Below are 21,833 nucleotides of genomic sequence, written 5' to 3' on the forward strand. Positions count from 1 at the left end.
TAGGTTACTGGATTACTGCCCATAAAAATAATCCCTTACCGTTACAAATTACCTTCTGAGAAAAGTAAAAGGTTAGATTATTTTCCGTTACCCGACAATTAAAACCCATTTTTGAATGCTTGCGCAAGTTGTTTACATTGTATTAGGCTACTGCCTACCGTCATTGCGCCGCATTATCACGGCCCGGTTAAAAACGAGAATGATACACACCATGAACTGACCATAGACAATATCCCCTTTACAGCTCTCTCTTTATTAATGAATATAATTTGCCACAATCGGCACGTAGGACTGGACAGAAAGAGAGTGCAGAGAGTACACTACAATATGCCATACTAGGCTGTTGTGTTGCGCTCTGATGCCCTCTCCACGCCGCGCGCCGTGGCGCATGAACAATAACAACAATCCACGTGGACCCACGACGACCCACGTATGAATTAGATAGTTTATAAGCAATGGCACGGCGGCCATCCTTGCAGGCAGTGACAGTAACAGAATGAGAATCCTGTAGGCAGTAACCTGTTCATTTTGGGGGGGCAACAACAACAGCCTGTTGATGATGAATGATACTATGAAACTTAACAATTCATTAACTAGTACTCACCTAATGACGCCGCCACGGAGGATATACCATGTTAAACGTAATTCCAAAGTGTTTAGCCTACATTGTTTAAGTCATAGACGCATGCGGTTTTCATGAACTTTGGCTAAAAGCATGTTGTTATTATTATTCCACTACCACCCGGCACTTCTAGTCGACTAGACTGTCATGGCAGCTGGCTAACCGAAACAACTTCCTCTTCAAAATAAAAGCTACTTGTAACAATACTTTTATTTCTTAAGTGAACTACAGGATGTAGTAGACGCAGGATGTATAGTACATGGTATAGTGGGCTTGGAAGGATAACTCACACAGAAGGCAGGAGAAATAGACTCCGCGGGCAGTCGGGGCTTAATTATTTTTTAAATCTTGCCAACAAAATGAACAGGGACACATTATAGTAACGGGATTACTTTTTTGGAAATGTAACTAGGTAACTAACTACTACATTGCAAAACTAAGTAGTTACTTTATGTTACCAATGAAAGTAGTCCGTTACATAACGCCGTTATTAATAGCGCCGTTACACCCAACACTGTACATTATACCATATATTATTTTTCAAATGATGACTCCTCCAGATAAAAGTAAAGCTCTTCTGAGTTGTGCCGTATAAAAGTGTTGGGCAGTAACTAGTTACTAGTAATATATTACTGTAATATTTTACTTTTCCCAGTAACGAGTAAAGTAAGGCATTACCGTTACAAAACGGTAATAATATTTACTTTGTAAAAACAATAGCACATATTATATATTACTTTTTAGTTTTTGTTTTGTTTGCTGTTGGCTTGAAAACATTTAATTTAAAAGATTGAGAGATTACTGCTTTATTTTAGAGCCTTTTTGGCTGATTGGTGACTCTTTTTGGCTGATTGGTGACTCTTTTTGGCTGATTGGTGACTCTTTTTGGCTGATTGGTGACTCTTTTTAGCTGATTGGTGACTCTTTTTGGCTGATTGGTGACTCTTTTTGGCTGATTGGTGACTCTTTTTAGCTTATTGGTGACTCTTTTTGGCTGATTGGTGACTCTTTTTGGCTGATTGGTGACTCTTTTTGGCTGATTGGTGACTCTTTTTGGCTGATTGGTGACTCTTTATGGCTGATTGGTGACTCTTTATGGCTGATTGGTGACTCTTTTTGGCTGATTGGTGACTCTTTTTGGCTGATTGGTGACTCTTTTTGGCTGATTGGTGACTCTTTATGGCTGATTGGTGACTCTTTATGGCTGATTGGTGACTCTTTTTGGCTGATTGGTGACTCTTTTTGGCTGATTGGTGACTCTTTATGGCTGATTGGTGACTCTTTATGGCTGATTGGTGACTCTTTTTGGCTGATTGGTGACTCTTTATGGCTGATTGGTGACTCTTTTTGGCTGATTGGTGACTCTTTTTGGCTGATTGGTGACTCTTTTTGGCTGATTGGTGACTCTTTTTGGCTGATTGGTGACTCTTTCTAGCTGATTGGTGACTCTTTATGGCTGATTGGTGACTCTTTTTAGCTGATTGGTGACTCTTTTTGGCTGATTGGTGACTCTTTATGGCTGATTGGTGACTCTTTATGGCTGATTGGTGACTCTTTATGGCTGATTGGTGACTCTTTTTGGCTGATTGGTGACTCTTTTTGGCTGATTGGTGACTCTTTTTGGCTGATTGGTGACTCTTTTTGGCTGATTGGTGACTCTTTATGGCTGATTGGTGACTCTTTTTGGCTGATTGGTGACTCTTTTTGGCTGATTGGTGACTCTTTTTGGCTGATTGGTGACTCTTTTTGGCTGATTGGTGACTCTTTTTGGCTGATTGGTGACTCTTTTTGGCTGATTGGTGACTCTTTTTGGCTGATTGGTGACTCTTTTTGGCTGATTGGTGACTCTTTTTGGCTGATTGGTGACTCTTTTTGGCTGATTGGTGACTCTTCTTGGCTGATTGGTGACTCTTTTTATTAAAAAACTATTGGATTCAGTTCTAAAAGAAGCTGACTAAACAGATTATGTTGTTGTACAACCCTTTCTTAAAGTAAAAGTAATATGTAATATTATTACTCTTGATTCCAAGTAATAAGTAATGTAATGTTATTACTTTTTCTAAGGGGTAATAAGTAATAAGTAACATATTACTCTCCTAAGTAATATTGCCCAACACTGCGTAGTATATTGAAAGGAGACTTTTATACACAAGATGAGGAAATAAAGGAACTCTGAAGAATTTGACTGGTCTGAGTGGTATATTTATTCCAAGTCTTAAGATCGTACGAAATGATGCAGACACGAGTTCTCAGAACGAGACTCCGCATGAACATGAACAAAATCACTTTGGTTTGAATATATAAACACACAGGATTCTTCAAAAAGAGGTGGTCCTACATGACAGGTTGTTAATTACAAGATTACAACTGATTTGCTCCCAACAAGGAGTGCAGGTTTAGGCCGGAACCCATTGATGAGTTGTAGCAGGGAGTCTCCCGGCCCGATAAGATAAGCGCCTGAGAAAAAGGTGCCCATCTGCCGAGCCGAATAATATACGCTCGGCAGTGGCCCTTCTCACCCAGAGCCTCTGACCTTGTCCTTATTTATCAGTATAAACCTTTAGACCGCGGAAAGCCTGGTTGAGTACTTTGACATGTTGGAATGTGAGGATCAACACATGCAGTAACCTCTAGCATTATATAGAAATCCCAATACACATTATGAAATGAAAAATTATAGAGAATTAATTGTATATTAGCAAGAGGAGAATTAATATTCTCCTAACAATACCTATACCTGCATGGTGGTGCTCTAGCACCCCCTGGTGTATACGCGTGTGTATTACCTGCATGGTGGTGCTCTAGCACCCCCTGGTGTATACGCGTGTGTATTACCTGCATGGTGGTGCTCTAGCACCCCCTGGTGTATACGCGTGTGTATTACCTGCATGGTGGTGCTCTAGCACCCCCTGGTGTATACGCGTGTGTATTACCTGCATGGTGGTGCTCTAGCACCCCCTGGTGTATACACGTGTGTATTACCTGCATAGTGGTGCGCTAGCACCCCCTGGTGTATACGCGTGTGTATTACCTGCATAGTGATGCGCTAGCACCCCCTGGTGTATACACGTGTGTATTACCTGCATAGTGGTGCGCTAGCACCCCCTGGTGTATACGCGTGTGTATTACCTGCATGGTGGTGCTCTAGCACCCCCTGGTGTATACGCATGTGTATTACCTGCATAGTGGTGCGCTAGCACCCCCTGGTGTATACGCGTGTGTATTACCTGCATGGTGGTGCTCATGGCGAATGGAAGCTGACTGAGAGGAGTCTTCAGGATGTTGATCAACGCCATGGAGACGAAAACCTTCTGGGCGTCGAGGACGTTCCTGGCGTCGCTCATCACGTAGACGCCGAACATGGCGAAGGCAATCTGAGGAAGGAAAGAATGCATTCACTCGTCACGTAGACCAGGGGTTCCCAAAGTGGGGTCCGGGGACCCCCAGGGGACCTTGAGGGAGTTCTAGGGGGTCCTCAGCTAAATGATAGTTAGGAATCAAATGGATCCTGTCTGTAACTCTGAGAGTGTACAAATGGAACCTAACGGGTCCATTTGGTTCCATTTGTACACTCTCAGAGTTAAATTAAGAGGTAGAAATGCCTCTTAAATGGGGGTCCGTCCGTAGCCTAACTCACCAGGAAGGAGGAGGAGTTGAAGGAGGCGATGGAGATGGAGTAGAGGATCTGAGACCTCTTCAAGGCTTTCAGCTCCTGCTCCCTGTAGCCCAGGACCTGCTCCAGGAAGGCCTTCTCCCACGCGTAGAACTTCAGGATCTTGATCCCGTTCAGGATCTCGTTCATCAGCTTGATCCGCCCGTCCATGAACTTCATCTGGACCTCCTGTTGGCCAGAACATCAAGCACACAACGTTCATGAACTTCATCTGGACCTCCTGTTGGCCAGAACATCAAGCACACAATGTTCATGAACTTCATCTGGACCTCCTGTTGGCCAGAACATCAAGCACACAATGTTCATGAACTTCATCTGGACCTCCTGTTGGCCAGAACATCAAGCACACAATGTTCATGAACTTCATCTGGACCTCCTGTTGGCCAGAACATCAAGCACACAATGTTCATGAACTTCATCTGGACCTCCTGTTGGCCAGAACATCAAGCACACAATGTTCATGAACTTCATCTGGACCTCCTGTTGGCCAGAACATCAAGCACACAATGTTCATGAACTTCATCTGGACCTCCTGTTGGCCAGAACATCAAGCACACAATGTTCATGAACTTCATCTGGACCTCCTGTTGGCCAGAACATCAAGCCCACAATGTTCATGAACTTCATCTGGACCTCCTGTTGGCCAGAACATCAAGCCCACAATGTTCATGAACTTCATCTGGACCTCCTGTTGTTAAATTAACATTGATTTTACAATATAAATTGGGGTCCCAGGTGCCCCATTGAAATGCCATTCAATGGGGGTCCGTAGACTAATGCATGTCAAACTGGGGGTCCTTAAACGGGTTGAGAATCACTGCTAGAGCCGAAAACAATGTTCTCTTATGGGGGTCCCTGGCATATGTTTTTAAATGGGGGTCTGAGGGCTAATTAGTGTCAAAAGGTAAGGAACCCCTGCTCTAAGACACGCATTTTGTAAACATGGGCTTGGCTATACTCTTGTAACAGCAGCAATAACAATGTTATTGAACGCAATACAAAGATGACTTTGTTAATTCAATTAGAATGTGCTGCTCTTCCAGCGCTGGTAACACTTAGCAGCTTTTTACGACAAAGGAAACAAAGGCTCAGGATGGAATGCGGTGGTCGCTGCATTCCTGACTGGAAGTTCCATTAAAAATGGAATACAATAAAACGCTCTGTTGTTTTCCCAACAAAATGAGAAATGATGTTTTCCGTGCTGCCCACTGTTTCCTGACATTGTTTTTAATCCATTCTGAACGGGAACCCCTTTTGGTGTTTAGCTATCGAAAAATAGCAGATCTACAAGCTCGTAGCGCGGCACCGAGTGCCGCGCTACGAGCTTGTAGATCTGCTATTTTTGAAAAATCGTGAAAATGTGCCACAAATCTTTGAATATATATTCTTTCAGAGTGAACGTTTTTAACTCATATCTTTGCTTCCCAGAACAACATATTTTCAGATGGGGGTCGGCGGCCAATTATATATATGTTTGGGGGTCCTTTACATGAAAATGTTTGAGAACCACTGACATAGAAACATGAGGTTTATCAGAAAACTGTCAGGATTTAGAAGACATTTGTAGAATCGTCCTCAGGTCTAAACGGGTTAAGAAAACATTATATGGAGCGAAACATCAAAAGGATAATTGAGAGTGTGCCATCCATCCATCCATCCCTCCCTCCCTCCCTCCCTCCCTCCCTCCCTCCATCCATCCATCCATCCATCCCTCCCTCCCTCCCTCCCTCCATCCATCCCTCCCTCCCTCCCTCCATCCATCCATCCATCCCTCCCTCCCCCCTCCCTCCCTCCATCCATCCCCCCCTCCCCCCTCCCTCCCTCCATCCATCCATCCATCCATCCATCCATCCCTCCATCCCTCCCTCCCTCCCTCCCTCCCTCCCTCCCTCCATCCCTCCATCCCTCCCTCCCTCCATCCCTCCATCCATCCATCCATCCATCCCTCCATCCATCCATCCCTCCATCCATCCATCCCTCCATCCATCCCTCCATCCATCCAGCCATCCATCCATCCATCCCTCCATCCCTCCATCCATCCCTCCATCCCTCCATCCATCCATCCATCCCTCCATCCCTCCATCCATCCATCCCTCCATCCCTCCCTCCCTCCCTCCCTCCATCCATCCCTCCCTCCCTCCATCCCTCCCTCCCTCCCTCCATCCCTCCATCCATCCATCCATCCATCCATCCATCCATCCATCCCTCCATCCATCCATCCCTCCATCCATCCCTCCATCCATCCATCCATCCATCCATCCATCCATCCCTCCATCCCTCCATCCATCCCGCCATCCCTCCATCCATCCATCCATCCATCCATCCCTCCATCCCTCCATCCATCCATCCATCCATCCATCCATCCATCCATCCATCCCGGCCCAATTACAGATAATTCTGGGGCTCCTTGACATGAAAATGTTTGAGAACCACTGATATAGAAACATGGGGTTCTTCAGAAAACTGTCAGGATTTAGAAGACATTTGTAGAATCGTCCTCAGGTCTAAATGGGTTATAAAAAGAAAAACGAGTGAATGTGGTTATTCCACCTACCTGTAGCTTGCTCCTTTTCTTGGCGATGAATCCGTTCAGTGGGAAGATGAGGATGACGGTGGCGATGCCTGCCAACGCAGCCGGGCCCAGGTGCTGAGAACAGAGAAATCAGACCAGAATGGTATTTAGTATCGTCAGTTAGAAGGAATGCTATAGTAATGATGTCCGAGTGAGACGCATCAGTCATAATATCGTCACGGTTGGACTATAATTACTCGAGTTTTCGTCGACTAAAACTAAGACGAAAAATGTTCGTCGACTACATTTTTCCACTGACGAAAACTAAATGGAAACTAAATGAAAACTAAGCTATGATGACTAAAACTAACACTAAATATACGGACGATTTCGTAAAAAAAAAAAAAATACATTTTACACATGGTTGCATGCTGAAAATAGCCGATCTACAAGCTCACAATGCGTCGCAGCGCGTTGTTGGCTTGTAGATCGGCTATTTTCAGCAAGTGAATTACGACGGCATCAAGGCCCACCAAAATACATTTTGTTTTGTTACGACTAAAACTAGACTAACACTAAAATGTGACTAAAACTAAATGAAAACTATTCAAGAGACTACGACTAAAAAGTATACAATCTAAATTTGCTTCCAAAAATAACACTGCGTCACATTACCTGCCAGAGGAAGTAGAGACAGAGGGCGATCTCGATGGGAGCGAGCCACACGGCGTTGAAATACACCACAAAGTCCATCAGCTTCTGAGTGTCTGCAGAGACCAGGTTGACGATCTCTCCCACCGTACAGGTTCTCCTGGCGGAGCTGTTGATGACCAGAGACTGGAGTGGGAAGCAAAAAGACACTGTTGATGACCAGAGACTGGAGTGGGAAGCAAAAAGACACTGTTGATGACCAGAGACTGGAGTGGGAAGCAAAAAGACACTGTTTATGACCAGAGACTGGAGTGGGAAGCAAAAAGACACTGTTGATGACCAGAGACTGGAGTGGGAAGCAAAAACACACTGTTGATGACCAGAGACTAGAGTGGGAAGCAAAAAGACACTGTTGATGACCAGAGACTGGAGTGGGAAGCAAAAAGACACTGTTTATGACCAGAGACTGGAGTGGGAAGCAAAAAGACACTGTTGATGACCAGAGACTAGAGTGGGAAGCAAAAAGACACTGTTGATGACCAGAGACTGGAGTGGGAAGCAAAAAGACACTGTTGATGACCAGAGACTGGAGTGGGAAGCAAAAAGACACTGTTTATGACCAGAGACTAGAGTGGGAAGCAAAAAGACACTGTTGATGACCAGAGACTGGAGTGGGAAGCAAAAAGACACTGTTTATGACCAGAGACTAGAGTGGGAAGCAAAAAGACACTGTTGATGACCAGAGACTGGAGTGGGAAGCAAAAAGACACTGTTGATGACCAGAGACTGGAGTGGGAAGCAAAAAGACACTGTTTATGACCAGAGACTAGAGTGGGAAGCAAAAAGACACTGTTTATGACCAGAGACTAGAGTGGGAAGCAAAAAGACACTGTTGATGACCAGAGACTGGAGTGGGAAGCAAAAAGACACTGTTTATGACCAGAGACTGGAGTGGGAAGCAAAAAGACACTGTTTATGACCAGAGACTGGAGTGGGAAGCAAAAAGACACTGTTTATGACCAGAGACTGGAGTGGGAAGCAAAAAGACACTGTTTATGACCAGAGACTGGAGTGGGAAGCAAAAACACACTGTTGATGACCAGAGACTAGAGTGGGAAGCAAAAAGACACTGTTTATGACCAGAGACTGGAGTGGGAAAGCAAAAACACACTGTTGATGACCAGAGACTAGAGTGGGAAGCAAAAAGACACTGTTTATGACCAGAGACTGGAGTGGGAAGCAAAAAGACACTGTTGATGACCAGAGACTGGAGTGGGAAGCAAAAAGACACTGTTGATGACCAGAGACTAGAGCTTGTACATCTGATATTTTTGAAAACTTCTGAAAACATTTTTAACTCAAATCTTTGCTTCAGATGGGGGTCGGCGGCCAATTACAATATATTTTTGGGGGTCCTTGACATGAAAATGTTTGAGTCAGGATTTAGAAGGCAAAGGTAGAATCGTTCTCAGGTCCTAAATGTGTTTTAAAACAACGTCACTCACCTTCCTGTAGACCAGGCCCATGACGGCGGTCTTCACCCTCATGCCCACGCTGAAGCAGGTGTACATGTACTGGTGGTTGAACAGGGACTGGAGGCAGGACAGCAGGAACATCAGGGTGGCGTAGAAGTAGCCCTTCCACAGGGGGGCGTCATCGTCTCTCATGAAACCCAGGAGCAGGCTGGGGATGGAGGGGGAGGAAGAGGAGGAGGAGCAGGAGGAGGAGGAGGGGGAGGAGGAGAAATATATATATTTTTAAAGTCACTACTCTAATGGAACCTATAGGAGGCCTTTGCTACGTTTCGCCAGTTTCAATTGAAACGGGCCTCCACCCTTACACTGAGCAAAAAGCAAGGAATACGGATGTGTATATTACAGGAAACCCCCGTTAAACTTTCCAACAAACTCCGGTAAACTCCCGAATTGTACCATCACACCTGTATATTACCGTATATTAACTGTATATGTACCATCACACCTGTATATTACCGTATATTAACTGTATATGTACCATCACACCTGTATGTTACCGTATATTAACTGTATATGTACCATCACACCTGTATATTACCGTATATTAACTGTATATGTACCATCACACCTGTATGTTACCGTATATTAACTGTATATGTACCATCACACCTGTATGTTACCGTATATTAACTGTATATGTACCATCACACCTGTATGTTACCGTACATTAACTGTATATGTACCATCACACCTGTATGTTACCGTATATTAACTGTATATGCTGCTAAACTTGAGGTTTACGGGCAAATCTAGTGCCCATAATTTCCCGTTAACTCCTCTTTTCACGCAGTGTCAGGGGGGCCTCCGAGCTCCGACTGAAAGCCAGGCGTCATTCAACCTCCCTGCCACCGTGCTGGCATCATTCAACCTCCCTGCCACCGTGCTGGCGTCATTCAACCTCCCTGCCACCGTGCAGGCGTCATTCAACCTCCCTGCCACCGTGCTGGCATCATTCAACCTCCCTGCCACCGTGCTGGCATCATTCAACCTCCCTGCCACCGTGCTGGCATCATTCAACCTCCCTGCCACCGTGCTGGCATCATTCAACCTCCCTGCCACCGTGCTGGCGTCATTCAACCTCCCTGCCACCGGGCTGGCATCATTCAACCTCCCTGCCACCGTGTGGCATCATTCAACCTCCCTGCCACCGGGCTGGCATCATTCAACCTCCCTGCCACCGTGCAGGCGTCATTCAACCTCCCTGCCACCGTGCTGGCGTCATTCAACCTCCCTGCCACCGTGCTGGCATCATTCAACCTCCCTGCCACCGTGCTGGCATCATTCAACCTCCCTGCCACCGTGTGGCATTTTCTTCTTTCTATCATGTATCATGGAGCCTTCATGCACCAAGGATGTTTTCTCTAACTTGGGAGTGTTGTAGGACGGGTTGTCTGCTTCTGTCTGTTGTGGGACGGGTTGTCTGCTTCTGTTGTGGGACGGGTTGTCTGCTTCTGTTGTGGGACGGGTTGTCTGCTTCTGTTGTGGGACGGGTTGTCTGCTTCTGTTGTGGGACGGGTTGTCTGCTTCTGTTGTGGGACGGGTTGTCTGCTTCTGTTGTGGGACGGGTTGTCTGCTTCTGTTGTGGGACGGGTTGTCTGCTTCTGTTGTGGGACGGGTTGTCTGCTTCGGCAGTCTTTTTTCTGCTTTTGTATGTGTGTCCCTTTGCTGTCTGAAGGAAGCCAAACCAAAATACATTTGACTCTTAATGTACCTGTACACCTCCAACCTTGAATAACATCTTATATATCTGCACCGTCTATCACGACTTGATGTCAAATAAAGCTATTACTATCCACTGTAAACCAATGGTCTTGAGCGCTGCTTGTGCAGGCTCACACACACACACACGCGCGCGCGCACGCACGCACGCACGCACGCACGCACGCACGCACGCGCACACACACACACACACACACACACACACACACACACACACACACACACACACACACACACACACACACACACACACACACACACACACACACACACACACACACACACACCACAACAGCGCGTATAATACGTGCTCCTCTTGTGGCCAGATTCAAGCCCTCACATTTGGCGAGCGGCTCCCTTATTGTGGTCTGACCAGCATTTCTGCCTCTTAGAGGCCAGCATGCTGCTTGTTGCTGCTGTGCTGTACAGTCAGCTGGGCTGTGGTCATCTCTCCTTCCCTGTTGCTCACAGCTCCGCGACCGTAATTAACACGTCCACACGCAGCCTGCAGGGTTTGTGCGATCAACAACAACATTCCTGTCTGACCGGCTACCACGGTGCACGGATGTTACACCGACTGGCCTGGCATGGCGTGGCGTGGCGTGGCCTGGCCTGGCCTGGCCTGGCCTGGCCTGGCCTGGCCTGGCGGGGTCAGCCACAATACGCCCTGTTTTGGGGGTTGGCAGGTGCAGCCACTGTTGTTTGGGTGTCCCATGGCAAGACGCACTGAAGAGAATGTTGTTGATATCATCTGGATATAGCGGTTGGGTTTGGACAGCAATCTCCAAAAATGATATGTTTTGATTAGCATGTTTTTCTTGTTGGTTTGTTTGTTTGTTTGGTGTCAAACCGCAGGGCTGTCTACCAAAAGGCTTGGTTGAAGCCGTGGTGGTCAGAGCTGGAACTGCAGGCGGGCCCCTACATTTAGCACGAGGAAACCCTGCGCAGCATCTGGGGTTTAACACCCCGAGCAGCATAAACGGAGTTCTCCGTCATATCAAATAGTAACGCCCAGCGGTCAGGACGGAGATTAAAAAAAGGACGGAGATTTATTGATATCAAAACCGACCGCATCGCTCCACAGGCTGGGAGCGTCTGTTGCGCAACATTCGATGTCATTTCCGGCTGTGACGGCATCGAAAATGTCCCCCCCCCCATTTTAGCGGATCAGATCGAAAATCTAAAAACTCTATGTGTCTACCAGGAAAGTTCCAAAGTTTCTTTAACTAATCTTAACAAAGAAAATGGCTGCACATTTTTAACAAGTCATTAAACAATTTTTCGGACATTGTCCTCACCTCAACACCTGCGGTATGGAACATGAAGGACATGTATAGGACATTGTCCTCACCTCAACACCTGCGGTATGGCGAACATGAAGGACATGTATAGGACATTGTCCTCACCTCAACACCTGCGGTATGGCGAACATGAAGGACATGTATAGGACATTGTCCTCACCTCAACACCTGCGGTATGGCGAACATGAAGGACATTTATAGGACATTGTCCTCACCTCAACACCTGCGGTATGGAACATGAAGGACATGTATAGGACATTGTCCTCACCTCAACACCTGCGGTATGGCGAACATGAAGGACATGTATAGGACATTGTCCTCACCTCAACACCTGTGGTATGGCGAACATGAAGGACATGTATAGGACATTGTCCTCACCTCAACACCTGCGGTATAGCGAACATGAAGGCGTCGTGGAAGATGATGCACATGGTGCCGGTCAGGAAGTAGGGGCCAAAGTTGCGCGCCAGCGCTCGGAGCAGGAAGAACCCGGAGCTCTGCTCCTTGCGCAGCTTCCGGAGGAGCTGGGCCTGGTCGGGCAGTCTGCTGCCGCCCAGACCCAGAGCCACGCCCCCTGAACCTGACGCCAACGCCTTCTCCTGCCTGCAGGGGGGGACAAACCACGAGTTACACACAGTGATGGACCCAACATGCAGTGTTAATTTTGTTCTCCATTTTCGTCACCGCTAAACCCCATATCCCTAAACTTCTTTGCCTTTTTTTTTACTATTTTGAAAAACATTTTTGAATAGTTCAACTAGCCGATCTACATTGACACGTTGTGAGCTTGTAAACTGGCCATTTGAACTATTCAAAACATTTTTGCAAAATAGTAAAAAAGGCAAAGAAGTTTAGGGATAAGGGGTTTAGCGTTGACGAAAATGGAGCCCTATGACTAAAAGACTAAGAATTTGAACATTTAGTTGACTTACGGCCGGGCTCCACCGGGCGCGTCAGCGTCGCGTCAGTGTCGCGTCTCCGTCACCGTCAGGGAATGTTCCCTTTTTAATCAATGAAGGGTGGCTCCACTGCCCGCGTTGCGTTGCGTTGACGGAGACGCGACGCGTGCATTCAAATTGAACCGGTGCGTTTTTTGACGCACGCGACGGAGACGCAACGCGTCCGGTGGAGCCCTGGCGTAAGACTAGACTAAGCAACTAAACAATTTCAGAAGACTAAATGGTGTGTTATTCAAAAGACTAAGTCAAAATCTGCCGAAATTTTCACACGGCCAATATGGCCTTTCAAGTCTTTACTGTTACTGTAAAACAGACACAACAAAAAGCAGTCCTAGTTGTCAGTGGCGTACACAGACATTTAGAGGGGCAGGTGCTCAAGTTAAAAAAGGGCACCTTGTGCAGCGCGTGGAACCGGCCGGTTGCCTTAATCTATTTTGGGCGGGAACCCCTTTTGGTGTTAGCATTATGTTATGCTTTAGCTATTGAAAAATAGCAGATCTACAAGCTCATAGCGCGCCACCGAGTGGCGCGCTATGAGCTTGTAGGTCTGCTATTTTTGAAAAATCAAAAAAAAAGAGAAAAAAATGTTGTGTTTTTTTCGTTTTTTTTCCAAAAGGGCAGGGGGTGCTCTAGCACCCCCTAGTGTCTATCTGTGCACGCCACTGCTAGTTGTTACTATCCCATCAGTGATGCACAGAAGAATGTGGCAACAGCTGGTGAAACCGTTACTGTCTAACGGGAGTCGGTTAATGCGAGGTTTATTGGGCTTAACGACCTCCATCTTCAAAGGCTGGACGTTAACGAGCTTGAAAAAGAGACAGTGTTCTGGTCTCTTAATCCATGTAGGCCTGACGTCGACATTTAAAAAATGTACTCTAAATCATGCCAATTTTCTGAAAAACCTCAAGTTTCTGTATCAGTGGTGCTCAATATTTCATGTCAAGGACCCCAAAAATGAATTGTAATTGGCCATCTGAAAATATGTTATTCCAGGACCCCCCGGAAGCAAAGATTTGAGTTAAATACGTTCGCTCTGAAAGAATATATTCAAACATTTGGGACACATTTTCAAGATTTTTCAAAAATAGCAGACCTACAAGCTCGTAGTGCCGTGCTATGAGCTTGTAGATCTGCTATTTTTCAAAAGCTAAAGCATAACCTAATGCTTAAAACACCAAAAGGGGTTCCCGTCCAGAATGGGTTAACGTCACAGCGAGATGTCTCCTCTCGGGGGAATATCTTCTATGTTTCTGGCGGACGATGATATTGCCTGGAGTAAAGTTATACCGTAAACAACACAGCTGACAAGTGACACTAACGACAGGACCACATTTGCAATAAAACATGGAATTGATTCCTTTGGTCTTCTTCAAGTTATAATAGTTAGGACAGTACCCTGGATTACGGCTCTCTACTGGGTCAGAAATAGAATGAAAGAGGAGTCAGGACGAACATGAAAGAGGAGTCAGGACGAACATGAAAGACACTCGATAGAGAGTCAGGACGAACATGAAAGACACTCGATAGAGAGTCTCTACTGGGTCAGAAATAGAATGAAAGAGGAGTCAGGACGAACATGAAAGAGGAGTCAGGACGAACATGAAAGACACTCGATAGAGAGTCAGGACGAACATGAAAGACACTCGATAGAGAGTCTCTACTGGGTCAGAAATAGAATGAAAGAGGAGTCAGGACGAACATGAAAGAGGAGTCAGGACGAACATGAAAGAGGAGTCAGGACGAACATGAAAGACACTCCATAGAGAGTCGCATCACTCGTCACAAATGGATGCCTTCTGTCAGACTTCAACACATGTCTTAAGGTGGCACTGGACATTGTACTCCTAACTCTGACGTGTGTGTGTGTGTGTGTGTGTGTGTGTGTGTGTGTGTGTGTGTGTGTGTGTGTGTGTGTGTGTGTGTGTGTGTGTGTGTGTGTGTGTGTGTGTGTGCGTGCGTGTGCGTGTGCGTGTGCGTGTGCGTGTGTAGGCTATGCACTGGACAAATGTGACCGGGTCTGGCAAATAGGCCCTCATCTCGACCAGAGTAATTTTTCAGTTTTTTACAGATTATTAAAGTATAGAATGTAAGCTTTCATATGATGTATCATTCAATGAAATTGGAAAATATTTGAAGGAGATATGACCATTTTAAAATGATTGTGCCGTTTTACCCAAAGCTGAGAAAATCCACTTTGAATGTTCACAACATTTCAACACCTAGAGCTGGCTAGCCTACTCTGACTTATACATGTATACATTTAATTTGCCCAAATCAATAATCTGTTGGAATGAAAACCTTCTTCAACATTCAAGCTGTGTTAATATGAAAAACAACGAAAATCAAAAAAAAAAAAATCAAGTTTATTTTAGATTTTCTGCCTTTTCATTATAGGCGAGATGAGGACCATTTTGCTAGACCTGGTCACAAATGTGCATGACATTATTTAAATAAACTAGAAATACGAGGAAATGACAGACGGAAAAATCTACTTTTAACGACCGCCCGACAGGAGTTTTCATTTAGTTTTCATCAGTGAAAAAAAGGTGTCGACGAACATTGTTTTGTCATAGTATTAGTTGACCAAATCAACACTGGTGCTGAGGACTAAATTAATGTATACGAATATAGATTGAAAATGTGCGTTTTAGTTTTTGTCCACCGGACAGTGGCCTTGTGGTTAGAGTGTCCGCCCTGAAACTGGGAGGTCAGGGTTCGATCCCCGGCCCGGGTCAAACCAAAGACTGGAAAAATGGGACCCAATGCCTCCCTGCTTGGCACTCAGCATCAAAGGGTTGGATTTAGGGGGTCAAATCGACTAATCAAAATCATTCCCGAGCGCGGCACGGCTGCAGCTCACCGCTCCTTGGCTGCGGCTCACGGCTCCAAGAGATGGGTCAAATGCGGAGAAACAAATTTCACTGCGGTAACGTGTGCGACAAATCGTACGACTTTGACTTACTTCTGAAGTTTGGCGCATTCGGCCGTCCACTCCTGCTCCAGGTCGGAGATGATCTTGTCGGAGGTGTCTTCGGTCCTCAGCGTCCACAAGTCCTCCGCTTCCAGGGGCGTACGATATCCCTTCACCACCAGCCTGTACAGTAGAGGGAGAGACACAACAAATGTGACCAGATTTGACTGAGAGACTGCCATCGCGCAAATTCCAGCTTTTCACCAGAGGAAAAAAACTTCTTTTTTTTTCTTTTTTTCAAAATGAGTTTATATCACAGGCAGACTCTTCACATACTAGAGCATGTCTGAAATAAGTGTCAGAGCTGAAATCGACATGTAAATATGAAATAAATGCTTAAACATCTAGCTAGGTGTAATGTTAGAGACCACAGAAGTGAACCTTTCAAGCCTGTTTTCTCAACTCGCTGTTTTCTGCAACACATTACTCTATAAGCCATATCTCCAAAACTGGTGGGTCAAACTGAACAACCAATATGTCAATTTGAAGCTATCCTTTCATATGACATGAAAAAACGAAAATTCAAAAAAATCCAATGGCAGTCCCTCAGTCAAATTTAGTCACAAATATATAAGATATCCCTTCACCACCAGCCTGTACAGTAACATGAGGGAGAGACACAACACATATATAAGATATCCCTTCACCTGATGAACGATATAGTAAATGCATCAAAAAAACGATTTTAATTTCAAGAATCGAAGTATATCGAAATGAAAACATCAACATTGACTCTGTATCGTATCATATCGTTTTGCAATGCAAATATATCCTTTGAAGGGAAAGATATCCCTTCACCACACGAGGGAGAGCAACCAACAACCAAACAAAGAAAAAAAGATGATTCACACACATTCACACGAGAAATGAAAACACATGTTAAAACATAAACACAAACAGACAAACATGGTGTACATGTGAGTCATCGTCATGATTGATCCTTACCCCGTGAACCACCAGAAGAGGATCTTTGACAGGAAGGAAGCGTCTGTCTCGGGACAGGGATTCTGAAACAGATTACAGAGCGTGGTCGTCAACCAACCGCACCAAACAACCACCACACCACGCTTTTCATTATGGAATAAAAAACCTCCCCTAGAACGCAAAACAACCGGCTCTTTATGCGGAAACATCAGGGAGGCCATGATCATCATCATCATCATCGCGGCGTGTTATTTTGTTACATTACACAGTGATTCACTCTAACTAAATGTAGACTTATGTACGGTAATTTTAGTATGTAATTTAGATAGGCATGTCATTCATGTAGACATGACTCTATAGTGTATGCTTATTTCATTTGTACAGATATTCTACCGTGGCCGTGATTCTAAGACGATTATTTCTATGTATTTGATGTATTGCCGCATGTGTTGTTCTTGCTTACTGTAAATCGCTCTGGATTAAGAGCTTCTGCTATAAATGGCTGAATTGTAAATTGCATGTGTTTCTGCACCAGCATCCTATACGCGGTAGAGTATAGGAGGACAGCGTTAAAAGTACATCAGTGTTACAGTACAGCTTACAGTACAGCTTACAGTGAAGAGGAAATGTTTTGGTCTGGAGGGTGGAAATGTGTCATCAATGACTGTACCTGACACACACACTGACACACACACACACACACACACACACACACACACACACACACACACACACACACACACACACACACACACACACACACACACACACACACACACACACACACACACACACACACACACACACGCACACACAAATGTGTACGCTCACGTGTTTAACTCAGCCTCCCCGCCCTAGGCTGCCACCCACCCACTCGTCACCAGAGTGCTTGGCTGATCTCTTTATTATCGTCTCACTCTCTCTCCGACCTTCACCCCTCACTTCCTCTCCCTCTCCCTCTCCCTCTCGTGCTAAACCCGGCCGGTCCCTGACCAAAGCGTGGGCCGTGGGGGGGGTGGGGGGAGGGAGGGGGGGGGGGAGAAGGAGAAGTACGGCACAAGGAGGAGACACAACCAGGGAAGGCAGCCGATGGGTGTAGTCACTCACCACCACGCCACCACCACCACCAGGCTGTGGCTTCCAATCCACACTCCAACCCTCCTTCGCCAGCCAGCGGCTGCACCAACCATGCTAGGGGACTTTTCCACCAGTTCTCTTAATGTTTATCACCCACTCACTGTATGACGTCATACATACACAGTATGATTTATTGAGGCTTAATTTTCACTCGTCACGGAAATGTTATTTTTGTTGCCGTTTTTAGACCTGTAAAATGTTTCCGACGGTTCCGGTGCGATTTTTGGGGATCTGTATAATTCCGTGTGCCACGCCGCGAGCTTGTACAGCTTGTACAACGTGACATCATCCATCTGCTAGTTCTAACTTTTTTTTTAAAGTATAACATACAAATGCCAGTAATGTCTTGGCATAGTTCAGTTATTTGTCATATTATCTGCCCTGCACTTTTTCATTACGAAGCCAAAAAGGCAAACCAATTGTTTTGTATTTATATTAAATGTTCCAATAGAGGGTATGTGTGTGACATCATCATCATACCCGGAAGTTATGCAGGAACACCTACTGAGTGGCAAAACACTACTTTCTGGCCTTGACAGCCCATACATCCACACAGATACGTCCTATCTGATTGCATTAAATGACTTTAAACAACATTAAACTTTTTACATTTACACTGCTCTCCCAGGGCAGTGGTCCCTAAACATTTTCATGACAAGGACCCCCAAATTGACACTCATTAGCCCCGCGGACCCCCCATTTGAAAGGATATGCCAGTGGACACCCATAAGAGAAGATTTTTACGGCTCTAGCAGTGATTCTCAACCCGTTTAATTTCAAGGACCCCCAGTTTGACCTGCATTAGTCTACATTTAATGGCATTTCTATCTCTGGGACCCCCGATTTATATTGTAAAATCAATGTTGTACACTCTCTGAGTTACAGACCCACAAGGGCCCATTTGGTTCCCAAACTATCATTTAGCTGGGGACCCCTCAAGGACCCCTGGGGGTCCACTTTGGGAACCATGACTGTCCTAGGAAGCTATAAAGTCAGAGAGAGACAGAGTGTGGGAGCGGGAGTGACTGATGAGGAGGGCAGGAGGAGGACGTGAATCACTGCTTCCTCCAAAAGGGAAAGTGTGACTGTGGACAAACACAAAGTTCCAAAACCAAACCACAGCAGGATGGCTTTTCAGGCATGTTGGAGGAGGAGGAGGAGGAGGAGGAGGAGGAGGAAATGCACACTATTTGACGGAAGAGGTCCACATTCTTGTTGTTCTCCGCGGTATGCTGTACATACCTTTTCTAACACGACCTTGCCCTCCGGGGCTTGGTCAGCGAAACAGCACAGGAGCAGCTGTGCCAACTGGAGGGAGAAGTAGGAGAAGAAGGCCAGGTATCGCACGATGTCCGACGAGATGCCCTGAAAAACAAAATATGAAGAAAATACAGGAATTAGACGTTCAGTGTTGCATACTTCCCACAGATTACAATCACCCATACGTACGTGGACAGTTTGAAAACATGACTAATGACAAAAAATACTGTACAACAATGTGCAAAACACAGCTGCAAGATTATTCGTGAGCTGCTGTGATAGGAGAAGGATATGAAATGGAACACAACCACCTTACCCATTTTGGGCGGGAACCCCTTTTGGTGTTAGCATTAAGTTATGCTTTAGCTATTGAAAAATAGCAGATCTACAAGCTCGTAGCGCGCCACTCGGTGGCGCACTATGAGCTTGTAGATCTGCTATTTTTTTTAAATCAAAGAACGACTGACATAGAAACATAGCTTTTTCAGAAAACTGTTAGGATTTAGAAGGCATTTGTAGAATCGTTCCCAGGTCAAAATGGGTTAAATAATATACTAATCATTGTGTGTATCTGCATCTGCACTATATCTGCATCGAGTGATCTCAGTAGGTACATAGACATTGATTTATTTGAGATTCTGACTTTCAACCGTATTTTGTTTTGATCGTATTGTTCTACTTTTTGCTTTTTGACAACGTAAAGGTTGCGAATTCTGATTTTTAGCAGCGTTTCTCCATCGGTTTTCCGAAAAACGCGGCCGGTGTGCAACCACCTTAACTTAAAACGCGGCCGGTGTGCAACCACCTTAACTTAAAACGCGGCCGGTGTGCAACCACCTTAACTTAAAACGCGGCCGGTGTGCAACCACCTTAACTTAAAACGCGGCCGGTGTGCAACCACCTTAACTTAAAACGCGGCCGGTGTGCAACCACCTTAACTTAAAACGCGGCCGGTGTGCAACCACCTTAACTTAAAACGCGGCCGGTGTGCAACCACCTTAACTTAAAACGCGGCCGGTGTGCAACCACCTTAAACGCATGTTTTCTCATGCAAAATAAAGCCCCCTTTGAATTGAAAATGTAATTTCACGTCAATAATCCCATGCAATCCCATGTTTTACTTCCAGATATTTCTTAGATTCGTCCTACAAGTCCTGGTTGGAATAAATCGGTGCAGTATGTTATTAAGGTTGTGCCACAGAAAACATAACATTGTTCTTTCTACTAAAACCATGAAGGTTTTGTTTTTTTTCCAAACCATTTCAGTTCTCTTTGAACATCGCCAAACAAATCACGTCTTCCTGCGGTGGAGTGTGTAACACGATGTCGTTTCCCTCCCGGTGTGGGTTTGTCCTCGACCAGCGTTGAATGCTCCACGGTGGTTTTCCCCATGCTTACACATTATATAGTGCAGGATATGAGTTAGTTTAAACCCAAAGGACTCACAGACACAATAAACATTATTTTGAACCAGCGGAGCCCAATCAGGATGCAAAAAAACCCCAGAGTCTTTAATGGTGCACTTTATATAAATTAAATGCCAGTTAAAAAACAAACACCAAGTCAGTCAGGCTCAAAGAACCGCCCCCAAGAAATCTGTAAATAGACAGATGTGTGGTTCAACAAACCAGTTTATAGGCTCCTTTAAATCAGAACCAGTCAAGATATTAACAGCTACCAAAAAAAACACATTCTGTGAGATTCTGGGTTGTTTTTCTCAACATATACAGTAGATGGCCGGGCCGGGTAGGGGTGGCTTTTTTTTTGGCAGAGCGATTTGTTTACAACTCAGTCATCACCGCCACGCCTGTCCTGTTATACCACGACTGGCCGGTGTTGTGCATGTGGTGGTACGGGCATGTGTGTGTGTGTGTGTGTGTGTGTGTGTGTGTGTGTGTGTGTGTGTGTGTGTGTGTGTGTGTGTGTGTGTGTGTGTGTGTGTGTGTGTGTGTGTGTGTGTGTGTGTGTGTTGTGCATTGTGGTACGGGCATGTGTTAAAGTCAGGGCCCATAGTAAACACATTTCTGCAAGTATTGGTGTGCGCGTGTGTGCGTGTGTGTGCGTGCGTGTGCGCGCGTGCGTGCGTGCGTGTGCGTGTGTGTGTGCGTGTGTGTGCGTGTGTGCGTGTGTGTGTGTGTGTGTGCGTGTGTGTGCGTGCGCGTGCGTGTGTGTGTGTGTGTGTGTGTGTGTGCGCACGCCCGGAACAGGGATGTGAAGGAAGGGGGGGGGGCCAGAAGGGATCCGGCCACACCACATGGTCAAAACAGGGTCAGAGTGGTCAGTGAGTGGGAGGTAGATATGTAGGTCAAGCATCTCAGAAGAACGGACAAAGACACACACTGTAGGCCCTACTCTGTCAACACACACACTGTAGGCCCTACTCTGTCAACACACACACCGTAGGCCCTACTCTGTCAACACACACACCGTAGGCCCTACTCTGTCAACACACACACCGTAGGCCCTACTCTGTCAACACACACACCGTAGGCCCTACTCTCTCAACACACACACTGTAGGCCCTACTCTGTCAACACACACACCGTAGGCCCTACTCTGTCAACACGCA

The 21,833-nt window shown here is 45.7% G+C and overlaps 1 protein-coding gene across 1 annotated transcript in view; it reads right to left on the bottom strand.

Annotated features, from left to right (window-relative positions):
* abcc6a (ATP-binding cassette, sub-family C (CFTR/MRP), member 6a) overlaps positions 1 to 21,833 on the bottom strand; it is a gene marked incomplete at its 5' end in the record, with an annotated part of 73,380 nt that overhangs the window by 28,202 nt on the left and 23,345 nt on the right. Inside the window, 9 exons of the mRNA XM_079500131.1 lie at positions 3,850 to 3,996; positions 4,260 to 4,463; positions 6,850 to 6,942; positions 7,483 to 7,644; positions 8,964 to 9,141; positions 12,392 to 12,616; positions 15,935 to 16,066; positions 16,889 to 16,950; positions 19,247 to 19,369. Of these exons, the coding sequence (XP_079356257.1) occupies positions 3,850 to 3,996; positions 4,260 to 4,463; positions 6,850 to 6,942; positions 7,483 to 7,644; positions 8,964 to 9,141; positions 12,392 to 12,616; positions 15,935 to 16,066; positions 16,889 to 16,950; positions 19,247 to 19,369 (1,326 nt within the window). The remainder of the gene's footprint in view (positions 1 to 3,849; positions 3,997 to 4,259; positions 4,464 to 6,849; positions 6,943 to 7,482; positions 7,645 to 8,963; positions 9,142 to 12,391; positions 12,617 to 15,934; positions 16,067 to 16,888; positions 16,951 to 19,246; positions 19,370 to 21,833) is intronic.

The sequence above is a fragment of the Electrona antarctica genome (genome assembly GCF_951216825.1).
Source record: "Electrona antarctica genome assembly, chromosome: 4".
Lineage (NCBI taxonomy): Eukaryota > Metazoa > Chordata > Actinopteri > Myctophiformes > Myctophidae > Electrona > Electrona antarctica.